Consider the following 19,953-nt stretch of genomic DNA (forward strand, 5'->3'; position numbering starts at 1 on the left):
CCTGTCACCAAGTTAGTTTATTTACACCATACATCTGTACACAGCCAGCTCTCCAGTTGCTCCCTGCTGAATGCAGACTGGTAAGCTGCCACACTTGTTTTAAATAGGCAGCATGAGACATCCTGATTTAACCATGAATTAGGGTTCTTCATGTAGTTCATACTCCAGCAAGCCAACCTCATTAGCCTGGCTGAAGTCATCACACTCACCAATTTGATTCATTTATTTTGAAGAGGTGACAAAGATAATTGATGAGGGAAGGGCTGTTGATGTAGTTTATATGGACTTTAGTAAGATGTTTGACAAGGTCCCACATGGCAGACTGGTTCAAAAACTAAAATCACATGGGATTCAGGGTAGATGGACACAGAACTGGCTTGGTTTATAGAAGAGAGAGAGAGTAGCAGTGGAAGGGTGTTGATCAGAATGGAGATCTGTAGCTAGTGGTGTTCCACAGGGATCGGTGTTGGGACCTCTGTTGTTTGTAGTATATATAGATGATCTGGAGGAAAATGTGGGGGGTCTGATTCGTAGGTTTGCAGATGACATGAAGATTGGTGGAGTTGCTGATAGTGCCGGGGATTGTCAGAGGATACAACAGGATATAGATAGATTGAAGACTTGGGCACAGAAATGGCGGATCGAGTTTAATCTGGGCAAATGTGAGGTGTTGCATTTTGGAGAATCAAATCTAGATGTAAATTATATTGTCCATGGCAGAACCCTTTGGAATATTAACATATCTGGGCGTGCAGGTCCACACTTCCCTAAAAGTGGCCACACAGGTGGCCAAAGTGATGAAGAAAGCATATGGCATGCTTGCGTTCATCAGCTGGGGTAATGAGTACAAGAGTTGGGAAATCATGGTGCAGCAAAATTAGGCCTTGGTTAGGCCGCATTTGGAGTATTGCGTGCTGTTCGAATCACCACACTACCAGAAGGGCATGAAGCTTTGGAGAGAGTGCAAAGAAGGTTCATCAGGATGTTGCCTGGTCTTGAGGGTGTTGGCTATCAGGAGAGGGTGAATAAACTAGGATTGTTTCCACTGGAAAGACGGAGTCTGAGGGGAGATCTGATAGAGTTCTACAAAATTATGAGAGGCATAGACAGGGTGGATAGTCAGAGGCTTTTTCCAAGAGTGGAAGTATCAATTATAAGGGGGCACAGGTTCAAGGTGAGAGGGAGAAAGTTTAAGGGAGATGTGCGCGGACGTTTTTCACACAGAGGGCAGTGAGTGCCTGGAACATGCTGCCAGAGATGATGGAAGCAGGCACATTAGCAACATTTAAGAGGCATCTGGATGGGTACATGAATAGGGACGGAATAGAGTAAGGGACGAAATAGGGAAACGGATCGAGTAGGGGCAGAAGATTTTTTAAAAATTTAATTAGGGCATCATGATTCGCACAGGCTTAGAGGGCTGAAGGGCCTATTCCTGTGCTGTACATTTCTTGTGTTGTAGACTGGCATCATTATCTATGTCAGTGGTTCTCAAACGTTTTTCACTGGGCCGCACTTTCGGAATAAAAATTTGCTCGCGCCACACAGAATTTTTTATTGATAAGAAATACATTCAAAAACAAAAAAAAAACAACTCCTAGCAGTGCTTGATTCATGACATCGAACACAACTACTTTATAATATGATCATGGGACATCCAGAAAGTATAAAACAATGCAACTACATAAAAACATGATTCATTCCCAAAATATACTTATAGGCGAGTCTCTTACATATGTAACCTTAAGTATATAAACTCAATGAGAGGTGTGAGCTTGTTTTTGTCGGGTAATCTCATTTATATTAGGTCTAATTTGAGACAAACAAACTCTCATCTCCTCATCAACACAAAGAAGCCTTTCTCTTCTCTGGTCTTTGATATTTGTCAGAGCTGAACATCCCTGTTCACAACAATATGTCGTGGAGAACTGTAGAAGAATAGCTAATGCTCTTGAAGAGATGCGTGGATACTGTTTCTGGTTGTATATCCAAAAAGAGTCCAGTGGCATACTCCCGTGTTTCATTTTCAAGGTGCGATCACTCGAAATGCAGGCCATTTCCTCCTCCTCATCCAATGTCAGACCTGAACAGCTGGAATTCACAAAGGGGTCTCTAACACAGTCGAATTTTTCTGCAGACAACGATGGGAAGTAATGATCAATCTTTTCTGTTGCAAGATGTTCCTGTATGAGGCCGTACAATTCATTGCTCGTTTTAAAACTTTTAACCAGTGGGAACATTTCGAGGTTATGTTGCATCGCTCTTCCGAGCTAGAGCTGAAGCTTTTTTTTGAATGCAGTTAGTTTGTCTGTAGTTGTGAGGATATTGTCATTGCGGCCTTGCATACTGGCATTGAGCACATTCAACCGGGAAAAGATATCGGCCAAATATGCCAGCTTTGCACACCAGTCATTGTCATCCAGTTGGTGGTACAATGGGTTCCCTTCTTGTTCCAAAAATTCTCTTAATTCGTTCTTCAGTTCCAACACCCGATTTAAAACTTTTCCGCGGAACATCCAGCGAACCTCCGAGTGCAGAATTAGGTATTGATGTTTTGATTCCATGTCTTTGCAGAGTTGAGCAAATAATCGTGCCTAGAGTGGATTTGCTTTGATAAAGTTCACGATGCGCACAGTCTGATCTAGAACCAACTTCAAATCAGCTACAAGGGTCTTGGTGATTAATGCCTCTCTGCGTAAAAAACAGTGTGTTGATATTACATCTGGATTTTTCTGTTTGATGAGTGCCGCCTAGCCTCTCACATTCCCTATCATACATGGTGCTCCATCCGTACAAATTTCAATACAAGAATCCCATGAAATCTCAACGTTTTCCAAATACTCAGACAAGGTTTGGAAAATATCTTGTCCTCTGGTATGTTTTTCAAGTTCCTTGCAAAATAGAAACTGTGTGATTATTTTGTCGTTGTGAATGAATCTGATATAGGCAAGCAACTATGCTTTTCCACTAATGTCGGTCGATATTCATCAACTTGAATGGCAAATTTAGAATTCCTCATACTTTCGGAAACACGCTTCTCAATATTAGCTGACATATCAACTATTCTTCTGCGAATTGTATTATCAGACAAAGGAATTTCCTTAACTTCTCGCTCAGCATCATCGCCAAACAAAGTTTTCACAATCAAGCTGCAGGCAGGCTGAATCAATTTTTCAGCTATTGTATGTGGTTTTGGCTGTTGAGCAATCAATTCAGCCACTTGGTAAGATACAATCTGCATCTTATCTGAGACTGTCATTCGTTTTTCGAAATATGATCATTGGCATTTCTGCTGTTCCAAAAGCCTTTCAAAATATTGAACATCCTTGTTTGCCAGATTTCCATGTTTTGACAACAGATGTCTTTTCATCTTGCTTGGGACCATATTGGAATTGGAAAGCTTCTCACCACAGATCAAACACATAGGCCGAGGTACGTTTTCATCTCCAGTCCATGTGAAACTGAGACTCAGATTGCTATCTATATATTGTTGACAAGCTTTCTTTTTTGGAGGTTTGCTTGGGGCTGCTACTGGTGTAGAATTAAACAACTCTTCTTCAGCACTCTGTTCGAACGGCGATTCTGGATCACAATGTGGACTCGATCGTCCTCAGCATCACTTGATGCTTTTGCTCTCACTTTGGTAAAATATCTATCCATGTTTAAATGTTTCTTTGATTGTCCTTGAATCTTCCCGCCACACTTGCCGTCCTCACTCGCGGCACCAGTGTGGCGCGCCGCACCCTTTGGGAACCACTGATCTATGTAATTGTGAATGAAGCTTGCCATCAAAACTCACATATCATCACATCACTTTGAATATATTGGCACGACAAATTTGAATTTGAATTTCAGGTTAAACTGCTTGAGAAAAAATACAGCAAGTAAAACTAGCAACGCAAAATTTCCCTTTTTGCCAGTATAGTCAAATAAAACATTGAGGCCAGAACTTTCTGGCCATTCATGCCAGCGTGATCTTCCAGTCAAAAAACAAAGAACAAAGAAAATTAAAGCAAGGGAACAGGCCCTTCGGCCCTCCAAGTCTGCTCTGACCATGCTGCCCGTCTGAATTAAAGCCCCCTACCCTTCCGATGACCATATCCCTCCATTCCCATCCTATTCATGTATTTGTCCAGGTGCGTCTTAAAAGTCACTATCGTATGTGCTTCCACTACCTCCCCGGCAGCGAGTTCCAGGCATCCACCACCCTGTGTAAAAACCTGCCTTGTACATCTCTTTTAAACTTTGCCCCTTGCATCATAAACCTATGCCCCCTAGTAATTGACTCTCCCACCCTGGGAAAAAGCTTTTGACTATCCAGTCTGTCCATGCCTCTCATAATCCCATAGACTTCTATCAGATCAACCTCCGTCGTTCCAGTGAGAACAAACCAAGTTTCTCCAATCTCCCCTCATAGCTAATGTCCTCCATACCGAGCAACATCCTGGTAAATCCTTTCTGTACCCTCTCCAAAGCCTCCACATCCTTCTGGTAGTGTGGCGATCAGAATTGAACACTATATTCCAAGTGCGGCTGAACTAAGCTGCAACATGACTTGCCAATTTTTGAACTCAATGCCCCAGCCAATGAAGGCAAGCATGCTGTATGCCTTCTTGACTGCCTTCTCCACCTGTGTTGCCACTTTCAGTGACCTGTGTACCTGTTTGCACAGATTCCTCAGCCGATCAATACTCTTAAGGGTTCTGCCATTTACTATATATTTCCCATCTGTATTGGACTTTCCAAAATGCATTACCTCACATTTGTCCAGATTAAAGTCCATCTGCCATCTCTCTGCCCAAGTCTCCAGCCGATCCATATCCTGCTACATCCTCCGATGGTCCTCATCGCTATCCGCAAATACACCAACCATTTGTCGTCCACAAACTTACTAATCAAACCAGTTACATTTTCCTCCAAATCATTTATATATATATGACAAACAGCAAAGTTCCCAGCACTGATCTCTGAGGAACGCCACTAGTCACAGCCCTCCATTCAGAAATGCACCCTTCCATTGCTATCCTGTCTTCTATGACCGAGCCAGTTCTGTATCCATCTTGTCAGCTCACCTCTATCCCGTGCGACTTCACATTCTCTACTAGTCTGCCATGAGGAACCTTGTCAAAGGCCTTACTGAAGTCCATGTAGACAGCATCCACTGCCCTACCCTCATCAATCATCTTTGTCACTTCCTCAAAAACTCGGTCAAGTTAGTGAGACACAACCTCCCCTTCACAAAACCATGTGCACAGGCTTGGAGGGCCGAACGGCCTATTCCTGTGCTATACTTTCTTTGTTCTTTGTCAAGCTTTATAAGACCCTCGTCAGACCCCACTTGGAGTACTGTGCTCAGTTCTGGTCGCCTCATTACAGGAGGGATGTGGAAATGATTGAAAGGGTGCAGAGAAGATTTACAAGGATGTTGCCTGGATTGAGTGGCATGCCTTATGAGGATAGGTTGAGGGAGCTCGGTCTTTTCTCCTTGGAGAGACGTAGGATGAGAGGAGACCTAATAGAGATATATAAGATGTTGAGAGGCATAGATCGGGTGGACTCTCAGAGGCTTTTTCCCAGGGTGGAAATGGCTGCTACGAGAGGACACAGGTTTAAGGTGCTGGGGTGTAGGTACAAGGGAAATGTTAGGGGGAAGTTTTTCACACAGAGGGTGGTGGGCGAGTGCAATCAGCTGCTGTCAGTGGTGGTGGAGGCAAACTAAATAGGGTCTTTTAAGAGACTCCTGGATGAGTACATGAGACTTAATAGGATGGAGGGTTATAGGTAGGCCTAAAAGGTAGGGATATGTTCAGCACAACTTGTGGGACCGAAGGGCCTGTTTTGTGCTGTAGTTTTCTATGTTTCTAGATAAGCCTATATATAAGCCTAGGTAGGTAGGGACATGGCCGGCGCAACTTGTGGGCCGAAGGGCCTGTTTGTGCTGTATTTTTTCTATGTTCTATCTTCTATGTAACTCAACCCAGTCCTGCCAACAATGCAACCCGTTGCGGGTTTCACAATGTGAGAGGCGCATTCAATGGAAAACCCTATTGACAAACAGCGTGAACAGATGATCCCATCGCCAGCTAATGGAGGGCCACCTCCGCCACTGAGAACACATGGCAGGTTGTATGGAAAATCCTGCCCTATGTGTTTCAAGTATGCTTGGCAAAATTCCAACACCATTTTAATCCCCATTTTAAAGTCACGATGGCGATTTTGAGTATTCATCTAGTTGGTTTCATTCAACTGTTTGAAAATTCATAACACAATGCATCAATGTTTATACAACATTGGTTGACCCTGAAGGAAATAGATTCATTATTGCCACTTACCCATAAAACGAGAACATTCATCAATCGATCTATATTAGTCCGCTTCAAAGTTGACAATCCACTATTCTGCATTAGCTTTGTGTCTTGTCCTTGAAATAAAAATTGACTAAGTTATATGTAAGAAATACAATGAAACATTTTCAGAATGTTTCTATAATACCATTGTTTAAAAAAGTATACAGGATGATGAGCTTTATAAATATAGGCATAGAGTATGAAATAAAAAGATATGGTGGACCTTAAATCATTTGTTAGGTCTCAGCTGTGAGCTGTGTGTACAATTCAGGGCACCACACTTTCGCAGGGATGTGAAAGATTTGAAGAGAATGGAGTAAGGAGATTGATTATAATCTTACCAGCCACAGTAATGACAGTCTTCCGCTAAGTGGAGAGGCAGCACCTTCCAAACCCACAGTCACCATTATTTACATTCTAGAAGGGCAAGAGCAGCAACACCTGGAAACACCACTACCAGGAAGTTCCCCTCCTAATCACTCATCAACTTGACTTGGAAATATATTGCCTTCCTTCATTATCGCTGGGCCAAAATTCTGAAACTTTCCCGAAGAGCACTGTGAGTATACCTACACCACGCGGTTCAAGAAAGCAGCTCACCATCACCTTTTTAAGGGCAATTAAGGATGGACAATAAATGCTGGCCTATCGAGCAACATCCGCAATATGCAAATGAATAAAAAAAAGCAGGGATTATTTTTCATAGAGCAAAGAAGATTCAATTAAGTGCGAAATTATAAGGGATTTAGATAAGAGTAACTTGGAAGAACTTAAGTTGACTCATAGAGTCATAGGGTCATAGAGGTTTACAGCATGGAAACAGGCCCTTCGGCCCAATTTGTCCATGCCGCCCTATTTTTTTGAAACCCCTAAACTAATCCCAATTGCCCGCATTTGGCTCATATCCCTCTATACCCATCGTACCCATGTAACTATCTAAATGCTTTATAAAAAATAAAATTGTATCTGCCTCTACTACTACCTCTGGCAGCTTGTTCCAGACACTCACCACCCTCTGTGTGAAAAAATTGCCCCTCTGGACACTTTTGTATCTCTCCCCTCTCACCTTAAACCTATGCCCTCTAGTTTTAGACTCCCCTACCTTTGGGAAAAGATATTGACTATCTACCTTGTCTATGCCCCTCATTATTTTATAGACCTCTATAAGGTCACCCCTCAGCCTCCTGCACTCCAGAGAAAAAAGTCCCAGTCTATTCAGCCTCTCAGAACCACAGAAAATTACAGCTCAGAAACAGGCCCTTCGGCCCTTCTTGTCTGTGCCGAACCATTTTATGCCTAGTCCCACTGACCTGCACTTGGACCATATCCCTCCACACCCCTCTCATCCATGAACCCGTCCAAGTTTTTCTTAAATGTTAAAAGTGACCCCGCATTTACCACTTTATCCGGCAGCTCATTCCACACTCCCACCACTCTCTGCGTGAAGAAGCCCCCCCTAATATTCCCTTTAAACTTTTCTCCTTTCACCCTTAACCCATGCCCTCTGGTTTTTTTCTCCCCTAGCCTCAGCGGAAAAAGGCTGCTCGCATTCACTCTATCTATACCCATCAAAATCTTATACACCTCTATCAAATCTCCCCTCAATCTTCTACGCTCCAGGGAATAAAGTCCCAACCTATTCAATCTCTCTCTGTAACTCAGCTTCTCAAGTCCTGGCAACATCCTTGTGAACCTTCTCTGCACTCTTTCAACCTTATTTACATCCTTCCTGTAACTAGGTGACCAAAACTGTACACAATACTCCAAATTCGGCCTCACCAATGCCTTATACAACCTTACCATAACACTCCAACTTTTATACTCGATACTCCGATTTATAAAGGCCAATGTACCAAAGGCACTCTTTACGACCCTATCCACCTGTGACGTCACTTTTAGGGAACTCTGTACCTGTATTCCCAGATCCCTCTGTTCAACTGCACTCTTCAGAGTCCTACCATTCACCCTGTACGTTCTTCTTTGGTTTGTCCTTCCAAAGTGCAATATCTCACACTTGTCTGCATTAAATTCCATTTGCCATTTTTCAGCCCATTTTTCTAGTTGGTCCAAATCCCTCTGCAAGCTTTGAAAACCTTCCTCACTGTCCACTACACCTCCAATCTTTGTATCATCAGCAAACTTGCTGATCCAATTTACCACATTATCATCCAGATCATTGATATAGATGACAAACAACAATGGACCCAACACCGATCCCTGCGGCACACCACTAGTCACAGGCCTCCACTCAGAGAAGCAATCCTCCACAACCACTCTCTGGCTTCTTCCATTGAGCCAGTGTCTTATCCAATTTACTACCTCCCCATGTATACCCAGCGACTGAACCTTCCTAACTAACCTCCCATGAGGGACCTTGTCAAAGGCCTTGCTGAAATCCAGGTAGACAACATCCACCGCCTTCCCTTCATCCACTTTCCTGGTAACCTCCTCGAAAAACTCTAATAGATTGGTCAAACATGACCTACCACGCACAAAGCCATGTTGACTCTCCCTAATAAGTCCCTGTCTATCCAAATATTTGTAGATCCTATCCCTTATCACACCTTCCAATAACTTGCCCACCACCGACGTCAAACTTACTGGCCGATAATTTCCCGGATTTCTTTTGGAACCTTTTTTAAACAACGGAACAACATGAGCCACCCTCCAATCATCCGGCACCTCCCCCGTGAATACTGACATTTTAAATATGTCTGCCAGGGACCCTGCAAGTTCAACACTAGCTTCCCTCAAGGTCCGTGGGAATACCCTGTCCGGTCCTGGGGATTTATCCACTCTGATTTGCTCCTTATAACTCAATCCATCAAGTCCCGGTAGCATCCGAGTAAATCTTTTCTGCACTCTTTCTAGTTTAATAATATCCTTTCTATAATAGGGTGACCAGAATTGCACACAGTATTCCAAGTGTGGCTGTAGCAATGTCTTGTACAACTTCAGCAAGACGTCCCAACTCCTGTATTCAATGCTCTGACCGATGAAACCAAACATGCCGAATGCCTTCTTCACAACTCTGTCCACCTGTGACTCCACTTTCAAGGAGCTATGAACATGTACCCCTCGATCTCTTTGTTCTGTAACTCTCCCCAACGCCCTACCATTAACTGAGTAAGTCCTGACCTGGTTCAATCTACCAAAATGCATCACCTTACAGGTGTCTAAATTAAACTCCATCTGTCATTCGTCAGCCCACTGGCCCAATTGATCAAATTCCCGTTGCAATTGGAGATAACTTTCTTCACTGTCCACTATGCCACCAATCTTGGTGTCATCTGCAAACTTACTAACCATGCCCCCTATATTCTCATCTAAATCATTAATATAAATGACAAATAACAGTGGACCCAGCACTGATCCTTTAGGCACACCGCTGGTCACAGGCCTCCAGTTTGAAAAACAACTCTCTACAACCACCCTCTCGCTTCTGTCAAGAAGCCAATTTTGTATCCATATCGACCTCACCCTGGATCCCTTGAGATTTAACTTTATGCAACAACCTACCATGCGGTACCTTGTCAAAGGCTTTGCTAAAGTCCTTGCTAAAGGCAACTTCACTGCACTGCCCTCATCTACCTTCTTGGTTACCCCTTCAAAAAACTCAATTAAATTTGTGAGACATGATTTTCCACTCACAAAGCCATGCTGACTGTCCCTAATCAGTCCTTGCATCTCTAAAAGCTGTAGATCTTATCTCTCAAAATACTATCCAACAAATTACCCACCACAGATGTGAGGCTCACTGGCCTGTAGTTCCCAGGCTTTTCCCTGCAGCCCTTTTTAAACAAAGGCACAACATTTGCCACTCTCCAATCTTCAGGCACCTCACCCGTGACTATCGATGATTCAAATATCTCCGCTACGGGACCCGCAATTTCCTCCCTATCCTCCCACAACGTCCTGGGATATACTTCATCAGGTCCCAGGGATTTATCTATCTTGAAGAGTTTTAACACTTCAGCATCTCCTCCTCTGTAATATGTACACTCCTCAAGCCATCACTATTTATTTCCCCAAGTTCCAGAACATCCATGCTTTTCTCAACAGTAAATACTGATGAGAAATATTCATTTAGGATCTCACCCATCTCTTGTGGATCCGCACATAGATGTCCTTGTTGATCCTTAAGAGGCCCTACTCTTTCCCTTGTTACTCTTTTGCCCTTTATGTATTTGTAGAAGCTCTTTGGATTCTCCTTTGCCTTATCTGCCAAAACAATTTTGTGTCCCCTTTTTGCCCTCCTGATTTATCTCTTAACTCTACTCCTACACCCCCTATACTCTTCAAGAGATTCACTTGATCCCAGCTGCCTATGCATGTCATGTGCCTCTTTCTTCTTCTTGACCAGGGCCTCAATATCCTGAGTCATCCAGGGTTCCCGACTTCTGCCAGCCTTGCCCTTCACTCTAAGAGGAACGTGTTTACCCTGAACTCTGGTTAACACATTTTTGAAGGCATGCCACTTACCAGACATCCCTTTGCCTTCCCACAGACTCCCCCAATTAACTTTTGAAAGTTCCTGCCTGATACCATAAAAATTGGCCTTGCCCCAATTTCGACTTTTTTAGGAAAATGTCAAAATTTAGTCATTGTAATCCACACTACAACTGAAGCTGTCCTCTTGCTTATCACCTACCTGCAAAGATAACAAGTCCAAAACACCATTCTGTATTCCTCAAAGTGCAGCCACGTAGTATTATTTTTTCATTGTCTAAAGAATATTTATTTTCCTTGTAGGTAAGTGTTCCTCTAAATTTGTCCAATCTGTTATTGGGTGCTTCACATTTAACCTCACCTGGGATATGAAAAGAATGAACGTACCATTAAATATTTTCTGAATCATTTCATTGGTAGGCTTAATATATAATATTGGGCGACAGAGACTAAGAATTGGTAAGGAGGAAACACAATTTTAGGATCCTGGGGAGATTGAGATGTAACGCATACCAAAAAAGATGATGAATCACGTTCTTTTTGTCCTCAACCTTAGTGGTTGCACCTATTTCTTCGACTTAAATGCTGAACATACCTGGCTGAAGAACAATCAGATTTGAAAAAAAATTCACAAATTTTCAGATTGATGTCTGTAATTAACAAGCTTTATTAATGTGAATGAACAAATGTTGCATCCTGATCTTATTTTTCAGAGGAAAATAAATTTAAATAAATGAAATTTAAGGAACGAGAAATGAAAATAGCAATGAAATTGTTTCAACAGCAAGGCCTGGATTTTCCACACTCAGGGCAGCTTTGCGGAGTCAGGAAATCTCCTGATTCACCACACCCCTCTCAGGAAAAATTCCTGTGAAAGATAGGATCTTGATTCCAGGGAAGTGTGCGGGCTGCGGTTGGACCATCAACTGAGAATGCAGAAACTGAGGTGGTTACGGGGGCAATCAAGTACCAAGGCAGGCTCAGTAAAAAGCCCATTTCAGTTTTCAGGGACTTTGTCCCAGTTGTTTTGTTAAATCTTTGGCCTTCCAGCACATACCCCCAAATAGTAATAGAGATGTGGAGGAAGAAATTGCAAAGTAGATTATGGATAGGTGTGAAGGTCACAGGGTAGTTGTCATGGGTGACTTTAACTTTCCAAATATTGATTGGAACCTTTATAGGTCAAATAGTTTGGATGGGGCAGTTTTTGTACAGTGTGTGCAGGAGGGTTTCCTGACACAATATGTGGATAGGCCGACAAGAGGTGGGGCTACATTGGATTTGGTACTGGGTAATGAGCCGGGCCAAGTGTTAGGTTTGTTTGTGGGAGAGCACTTTGGAGATAGTGACCACAATTTGGTGTCTTTCAATATTGCAATGGAGAGGGATAGGGCCATACTGCAGGGCAAGGTTTATAATTGGGGGAGGGGTAATTATGATGCGATTAGGCAGGAATTAGGAAGCATAAGATGGGAACAGAAACTGTCAGGGAAAGGGACAATTGAAAAGTGGAGCTTGTCCAAGGAACAAATACTACGTGTCCTTGATAGGTATATCCCTGCCAGGCAGGAAGGAAATGGCCGAGTGAGGGAACCATGGTTCACAAAAGAGGTTGAATGTCTTGTCAAGAGGAAAAGGGAAGCGTATGTAAGGATGAGAAAACAAGGTTCAGTTGGGTCGCTTGAGGGTTACAAGGTAGCAAGGAATGGACTAAAAAAAGGGCTTAGGAGAGCTCGGAGGGGACATGAGAAGTCCTTGGCGAGTCAGATCAAGGAAAACCCCAAGGCTTTTTACTCTTATGTGAGAAATAAAAGAATGACCAGGGTGAGGTTAGGGCCGGTCAAGGACAGTAGTGGGAACTTGTACATGGAGTCAGAAGAGATAGGAGAGGTGATGAATGAATACTTTTCTTCAGTGTTCACCAAGGAGAGGGGCATGTTTTTGAGGATGAGAGTGTGATACAGGCTGACAGGCTGGAGGAGGTAGATGTTCTGAGGGAAGATGTATTAGCAATTTTGAAAAACCTGAGGGTCGATAAGTCCCCTGGGCCAGATGGGATATATCCTAGGATACTTTGGGTGGCAAGGGGTCAGATTGCAGAGCCTTTGGCTTTGATCTTTGGGTCCTCACTGTCCATGGGAATAGTGCCAGAGGACTGGAGAGTGGCAAATGTTGTTCCTCTGTTCAAGAAAAGAAATAGGAATTACCCTGGTAATTATAGGCCAGTTAGTCTTACTTCGGTGGTCGGTAAGTTAATGGAAAAGGTCCTGAGGGATAGGATTTATGACCATTTGGAAAGATGCAACTTAATCAAGGATAGCCAACACGGATTCGTGAAGGATAAGTCTTGTCTCACTAATTTGGTTGAATTCTTTGAGGAGGTAACTAAGTGTGCAGATGAAGATAGAGCAGTTGATGTCGTACACATGGATTTTAGTAAGGCGTTTGATAAGGTTCCCCATGGTCGGCTCATGAAGAAAGTGAGGAGGTGTGGGATAGAGGGAAATTTGGCCGATTGGATAAGTAACTGGCTATCTCATAGAAGACAGAGGGTGGTGGTGGATGGAAAATTTTCAGACTGGAGACCAGTTACCAGTGGTGTGCCACAGGGATCAGGGCTGGGTCCTCTGCTATTTGTGATTTTTATCAATGACTTGGAGGAGGGGGCTGAAGGGTGGGTCAGTAAATTTGCTGATGACACCACGATTGGTGGAGTAGTGGATGAGGAAGAGGGCTGTTGTAGGCTGCAAAGAGACATTGATAGGATGCAGGGCTGGGCCGAAAAATGGCAGATGGAGTTTAACCCTGATAAGTGCGAGGTGATTCATTTTGGTAGGACAAATTTGAATGCGGATTACAGGGTCAATGGCAGGGTTCTGAGGAATGTGGAGGAACAAAGAGATCTTGGGGTTGATATCCACAAATCTCTGAAGGTTGCCACTCAAGTGGAAGTGGATAGAGCCGTGAAGAAGGCCTATAGTGTGTTAGTGTTTATTAACAGGGGGTTTGAGTTTAAGAGCCGTGGGGTTATGCTGCAACTGTATAGGACCTTGGGGAGACCACATTTGGAATATTATGTGCAGTTCTGGTCACCTCACTATAAGAAGGATGTGGAAGCATTGGAAAGAGTGCAAGGGAGATTTACCAGGATGCTGCCTGGTTTGGAGGGTAGGTCTTATGAGGAAAGGTTGAGGGAGCTAGGGCTGTTCTCTCTGGAGCGGAGGAGGCTGAGGGGAGACTTAATAGAGGTTTATAAGATGATGAGGGGGATAGATAGAGTGGACGTTCAGAGACTATTTCCTCGGGTGGATGTAGCTATTACTAGGGGGCATAACTATAAGGTTCATGGTGGGAGGTATAGGAAGGATGTCCGAGGTAGGTTCTTTACACAGAGAGTGGTTGGGGTGTGGAATGGACTGCCTGCTGTGATAGTGCAGTCGGACACTTTAGGAACTTTCAAGTGGTTATTGGATAGGCACATGGAGCACACCAGAATGATAGGGAGTGGGATAGCTTGATCTTGGTTTCAGACAATGCTCGGCACAACATCGAGGGCTGAAGGGCCTGTACTGTTCTATGTTCTATACCCATCCCCATTGCCCATTGATGCACCTTATCCACTTCTATGGTTCTCTATAGCCCATATGCCAATAGTGCCAACTCAGGTCCCCCAACCCCCTGATGGCCTCTTCAATCCCCATGCCAATTTCTTATCAACCTTGGTCTTTTACCCATCTCATGGCCCCATGCCAACTTAGTGCCAGCTTTGAGGAGCAATTGACCTTCAAAGGACTACTCAATACTGTTAGCAACTTGACGGCTCCCCCCAACCCCCAGCAGACACCCCCAGCTCGCCCCGATTTCTGGCCTCCCTCTTGCCCTGACCGATTCTATGCAGAGTGGCAACGGGACGCCCCCAACCTCACTGATTGCCCTCTACGCCCCACCTCCACCAGTCCAACAAGAACAGGCCCAATTACTTCCCACTAATCATCATTGGCTTAGCCGTTACTGAGTCTCCAACCATTAACATCTAGCTGGTCATCACTAATCAGAAGTTTAACTGGACAAGTCAGGAGTTAATGAGTTGAACATAGAAAAGGTACTTTATGTCATGAACTTTCAAATTCTCTCCACATTAGGAGTGTGATAGATGTGTACACCTGCGACAATAATCAGCATCCTAAACAAAGCACCACACTTGTATCACACTAGAATCAATATCCATCCCTCCACCACCTGAGAACTGTGGTTCATCTACGCACTACCTACATTTAAAATTCACCAAGCTTATACCTTCTGGACCTAAAGCATTTACCTCAGAGACGGACTTGCTAGTATTCCTCAGAACTTCACAACAGTGAGCTGTGCTTCTACTTAAAGCTACTATTTTCCCCCTGATTTGTTTTGTCCAAGTTAACTTTTTATAATGATCAAACAATCCAGGGTTTTTTACTGAGCGACAGTAAGAGAAATGGATGCTGAATCAAAGATTAAGTAGTGACCAAAAGCTAGGTGTCTGATTGGTATGTTGGACACAGGTGTAGTATAAGGGGGTTCATCAGAGCAAGGGTTCATGTGGGACTGGAGAACAATATTGCTCATGGGACAGACTCACATGAGAGGTCTCTACACGTGTAGTAGAGACTGGAAAGATCCAGCATGGAGATAGAACCTATGTAAGACAGTACTTTGGATATGTACAAAGATCTGGGTTACCAATAAATGGTTTATATTTAAACCAATAAATGGTTTATATTTAATCTTACAAGCCTCCAGACCTCTCCACGAGACACCAAGCAATCTTACAACATGGCAGCAATAAATGATGGACCCCGATGTCCCAAAGAAGATAGAGAGGGAACCCAGATTCTTAAAGCATGAAAAACTAAAGAAAATGAACCCTGACCTGAGAGATGTGTGCATAAGTTGAAGACAAAGTTGGAGAGCACCAAAAAAGAAGTTGGAAGACACAATGGAGATTGCTGTAGTAAAATGCTCCATTGCAGACGTGGAGGCTGAAGGTCTCCACCAGGGTACATAGAGGTCCATTGCCAGACCTGATAGAACACAAAGTCAGGGACCTAGCTATATCAAAAAAATGGGAAAAAGGCCAAAAGGCAGTCAAATAATTCACTGTGCAGATGAAAAGTCAGACCAGCTCGAGCAGAGTCAAAGGTTCAAAAAAGAATAATCTACTGTACAAATAAAAGGAAGAACCTGAGAGAAAGCAGAGTCAAGACACCTAGTCAAATCGTAAGGATGAGCAAAATCGGCATCCATCCTGATCAGCGCATCCAAGAAAATTGCAACAAGTAGGTCCACAGACTGCAGTATAACACTTAACAGTTGAGCTAGACTGAGGGGAAGAAAAAAGTTTTCAAAAATAACAAGCAGAGTTTTTTTTAAAATCTCCTCCCATTTGATTCCTAAGCTTGGAAGGGCAGATAACTGGCCCAAACTTATTGGAGTTTCCTGAGGATGTAACTAGTAGAATAGATAAGGGAGAACCAGTGAATTTATGTGTTTGGATTTTCAGGAAGCTTTTGTTAAAAGTCCCCCATAAGAGGTTAGTGCGCAAAGTTAAAGCACATAGGATTGGGGGCAATATATGGGAATGGATTGAGAATTGGTTAGCAAATAGGAAACAGAGAATAGGAATAAATGGGTCTTTTTTGGAGTAGAAGGTGGTGACTAGTGGAGAACCACAGGGATCAGTGCTTGGGCACCAGCTATTCACAATATATATTAATTACATGGATGAGGGAATCAAATATAATACTTACAAGTTTGCTTGTGATATAAAACGAGGTGGAATTGTGAGTAGTGAGGGAGAAGTAAAAATGTTTCAGGGCAGTTAAGACAATTTGAGTGAGTGGCCAAAAACATGAAGTTATCCACTTTGGGAGGAAACAGGATGGTAGACGATTATTTAAATGGTGATAGATCATGAAATGGTGTACAAAACGATTTAGGTATCCTTGTACACCAGTCATTGAAAGTAAGCATGCAGGTACAGGAAGCATTGAAGAGGCAAATGTTATGTTGGGCTTCATTGCAAGACAATTTGAGTACAGGTGCAAGGATGTCTTACTGCAGCTGTATGCTGGGCCTTGATGAAACCACACCTGAAATATTGTATGCAGTTATGGTCTCCTTAACTAAGAAAAAATATACTTGCCTTAGAGGGAGTGCAGCAAAGATTCACCAGACTGTTGTATAATTATTGTATAAAGTGAGATTAGGTAGACGAGGACTACATTCACTAGAGTTTAAAAGAATGAGAGGGGATCTCATTGAAATGTATAAAATTCTGACAGGGCTAGACAGGCTGGATACAGGGATGATGTTCCCCTGAATGGAAGGTCTAGAATAAGGGGTCATGGTCTTAGGCTACAGGAGAAATTTCTTCACTCAGAGGGTGGTGATTCCATGTAAGTCTGTGGAGGCCTAGGCTGAAATTCTCCCAAAAAATTTCTAAGTGTTGAATTTGTGGGAAAACTGGAGTAATTCTCGCTGCTTTTTTCAGTAGGTGTTCAGAATAGAATCTCCCACACTCTGCAATGCAAATGCCACCAGCGTGAAAATCATTAAATTTCAGAGGGCGGGACCTATTCCTGCCGGGAGACTGAAACCAGCGGGCCTCTGCTCATGCGCAGTGGTCCCGAACTGTCAGCCTCCGGATTACTGGCCAGCCCGGGACTCCCGCAGTGCTGCCCCCACAAACCCCCACGGCCCGATCGTGGCCCCCCCGACCATTTCCAGGCCCAGCCCCGGCCCACCCCTCATCCCGATGCCCCCGATCCCCAGCACCCCCCCCACAGTTTCCCACCCGCACTCACCCCCCCTCCCAGACAGTACCTACCCCTCAGCAAGCAGACCCCTCCCTTGGAGGCAGACCCCCTCCGGCTGACCTACCCCCAACCCCCAGCAGACACCCCCAGCTCGCCCCGATTGCTGGCCTCCCTCTTGCCCTGACCGATTCTATGCAGAGTGGCAGCGGGATGCCCCCATCCCCACTGATTGCCCTCTACACCCCGCCTCCACCAGGCCCCATGCCCGGTGGGCAGTGTCAAGGTGCCCTTGAGCATAAGCACCTTGTCCCTTGGGCAATGCCAGGGGGCACAGGCTGGCACTGTCAGGTTACCACCCCTCCACTGCCCGATTCCCTGGAGGGCTCAATTGCCCGCTTTACTCCAGCGGGGTCATCCCGATAGTTCCCTGAAAGTGGGGACCTACTGTAAATCCCACTGGAGTGAAACGCTCTGGTGGGGTGTGTGAGTCTAGCGGACCCGGAGAATTCAATCCCGGGCCCGCTAATTATATTTAAATTATATTAAAAATAATTGAATAACTTGCCCGGCTAGCAGAGAATTAGCCTTTCTGCACTCCTCAACAGAAGAATGTGACCCTTTTAAGGTTTTAGTTATACCACTGATTTGATTGTAAGAATTTCTATCTCTAAAACTGTTGTGGTCAGTAAAACCAATTGTTTGAAATGATTAAAGCCTTTGTTGACTTTAGCTCGAGATTACTTTAAAATGTACAGAGGCAGTTAAAAAAAACTCTACACCCTTCGATTTAAAGACTGCATTCTGACTAATTTTCTCAGCAATTTGGACACCATGAAGTATCCTTGGTAACTTCTTCAATGTTCAGGTTAATAATTGTTACTGCAACATTCACATGAAGTCAACAATTGCGTTATGTTTCTTTGTTTGTTCCACTATTTTAACAAAATACTTTATAATGAAAATTAGCATACCATCAAATTCTGCCAGATCCTGGGTGTTCTCTCCCATGTCAGAAGTTACTGTTAACGCCTGCTTAACTTTTAGATTGGTTTCCCTATAACAATCATATTAATATTCATGAAAATCATAAAATAGCCTTCCAGAAATTATGACAGAATGGTCATACTTTGCAATTCAGCCCTCCGAGCAGAGATTTGCACAACAGGGATACACATTAGAGGTTCACATAAGGAAACAGTCCACAAGAGTTTGCATTTATTTACCTCAGGGTATTATAGTGAACAATACAGGAAGACAACAAAAGCCCCAGAGTCACAGGAAGTATATTGGGGAAACCCCCAAGAGTTTCAGAGCCAGTAAATCTGGCAATTTTAATAACTTACTGAAAGGTTTAACCATATTTTGGAGCACTTGATTAGTGTTTACATTAAGACAGTGGTTCCCAAACGTTTTTCACTGGGCCGCACTTTCGGAATAAAAATTTGCTCGCGCCACACAGAATTTTTTATTGATAAGAAATACATTCAAAAACAAAAAAAAACAACTCCTAGCAGTGCTTGATTCATAACATCGAACACAACTACTTTATAATATGATCATGGGACATCCAGAAAGTATAAAACAAAGCAGCTACATAAAAACATGATTCATTCCCAAAATATACTTATAGGCGAGTCTCTTACATATGTAACCTTAAGTAAGTGTATAAACTCAATGAGAGGTGTGAGCTTGTTTTTGTCAGGTAATCTCATTTATATTAGGTCTAATTTGAGACAAACAAACTCTCATCTCCTCATCAACACAAAGAAGCCTTTCTCTTCTCTGGTCTTTGATATTTGTCAGAGCTGAAAATCCCTGTTCACAACAATATGTCGTGGAGAACTGTAGAAGAATAGCTAATGCTCTTGAAGAGATGCGTGGATACTGTTTCTGGTTGTATATCCAAAAAGAGTCCAGTGGCATACTCCCGTGTTTCATTTTCAAGGTGCGATCACTCGAAATGCAGGCCATTTCCTCCTCCTCATCCAATGTCAGACCTGAACAGCTGGAATTCGCAAAGGGGTCTCTAACCCAGTCGAATTTTTCTGCAGACAACGATGGGAAGTAATGATCAATCTTTTCTACCAGTGTTGCAAGATGTTCCTGTATGAGGCCGTACAATTCATTGCTCGTTTTAAAACTTTTAACCAGTGGGAACATTTCGAGGTTATGTTGCATCGCTCTTCCGAGCTAGAGCTGAAGCTTTTTTTTGAATGCAGTTAGTTTGTCTGTAGTTGTGAGGATATTGTCATTGCGGCCTTGCATACTGGCATTGAGCACATTCAACCGGGAAAAGATATCGGCCAAATATGCCAGCTTTGCACACCAGTCATTGTCATCCAGTTGGTGGTACAATGGGTTCC

General features: G+C 43.4%; 1 protein-coding gene across 2 annotated transcripts in view; it reads right to left on the reverse strand.

Moving 5' to 3' along the window:
- The window catches only part of LOC144500941 (phospholipid-transporting ATPase ID-like), a 222,035-nt gene that overhangs the window by 122,634 nt on the left and 79,448 nt on the right, over nucleotides 1–19,953 (reverse strand). For both annotated transcript variants that reach the window (XM_078224474.1, XM_078224515.1), the window contains 3 exons: nucleotides 18,562–18,644; nucleotides 10,999–11,157; nucleotides 6,333–6,421 (listed from right to left, as the gene is read on the reverse strand). In XM_078224474.1, the coding sequence (XP_078080600.1) occupies nucleotides 6,333–6,421; nucleotides 10,999–11,157; nucleotides 18,562–18,644 (331 nt within the window). The remainder of the gene's footprint in view (nucleotides 1–6,332; nucleotides 6,422–10,998; nucleotides 11,158–18,561; nucleotides 18,645–19,953) is intronic.

Source organism: Mustelus asterias, chromosome 1 (genome assembly GCF_964213995.1).
Source record: "Mustelus asterias chromosome 1, sMusAst1.hap1.1, whole genome shotgun sequence".
Taxonomy (NCBI): domain Eukaryota; kingdom Metazoa; phylum Chordata; class Chondrichthyes; order Carcharhiniformes; family Triakidae; genus Mustelus; species Mustelus asterias.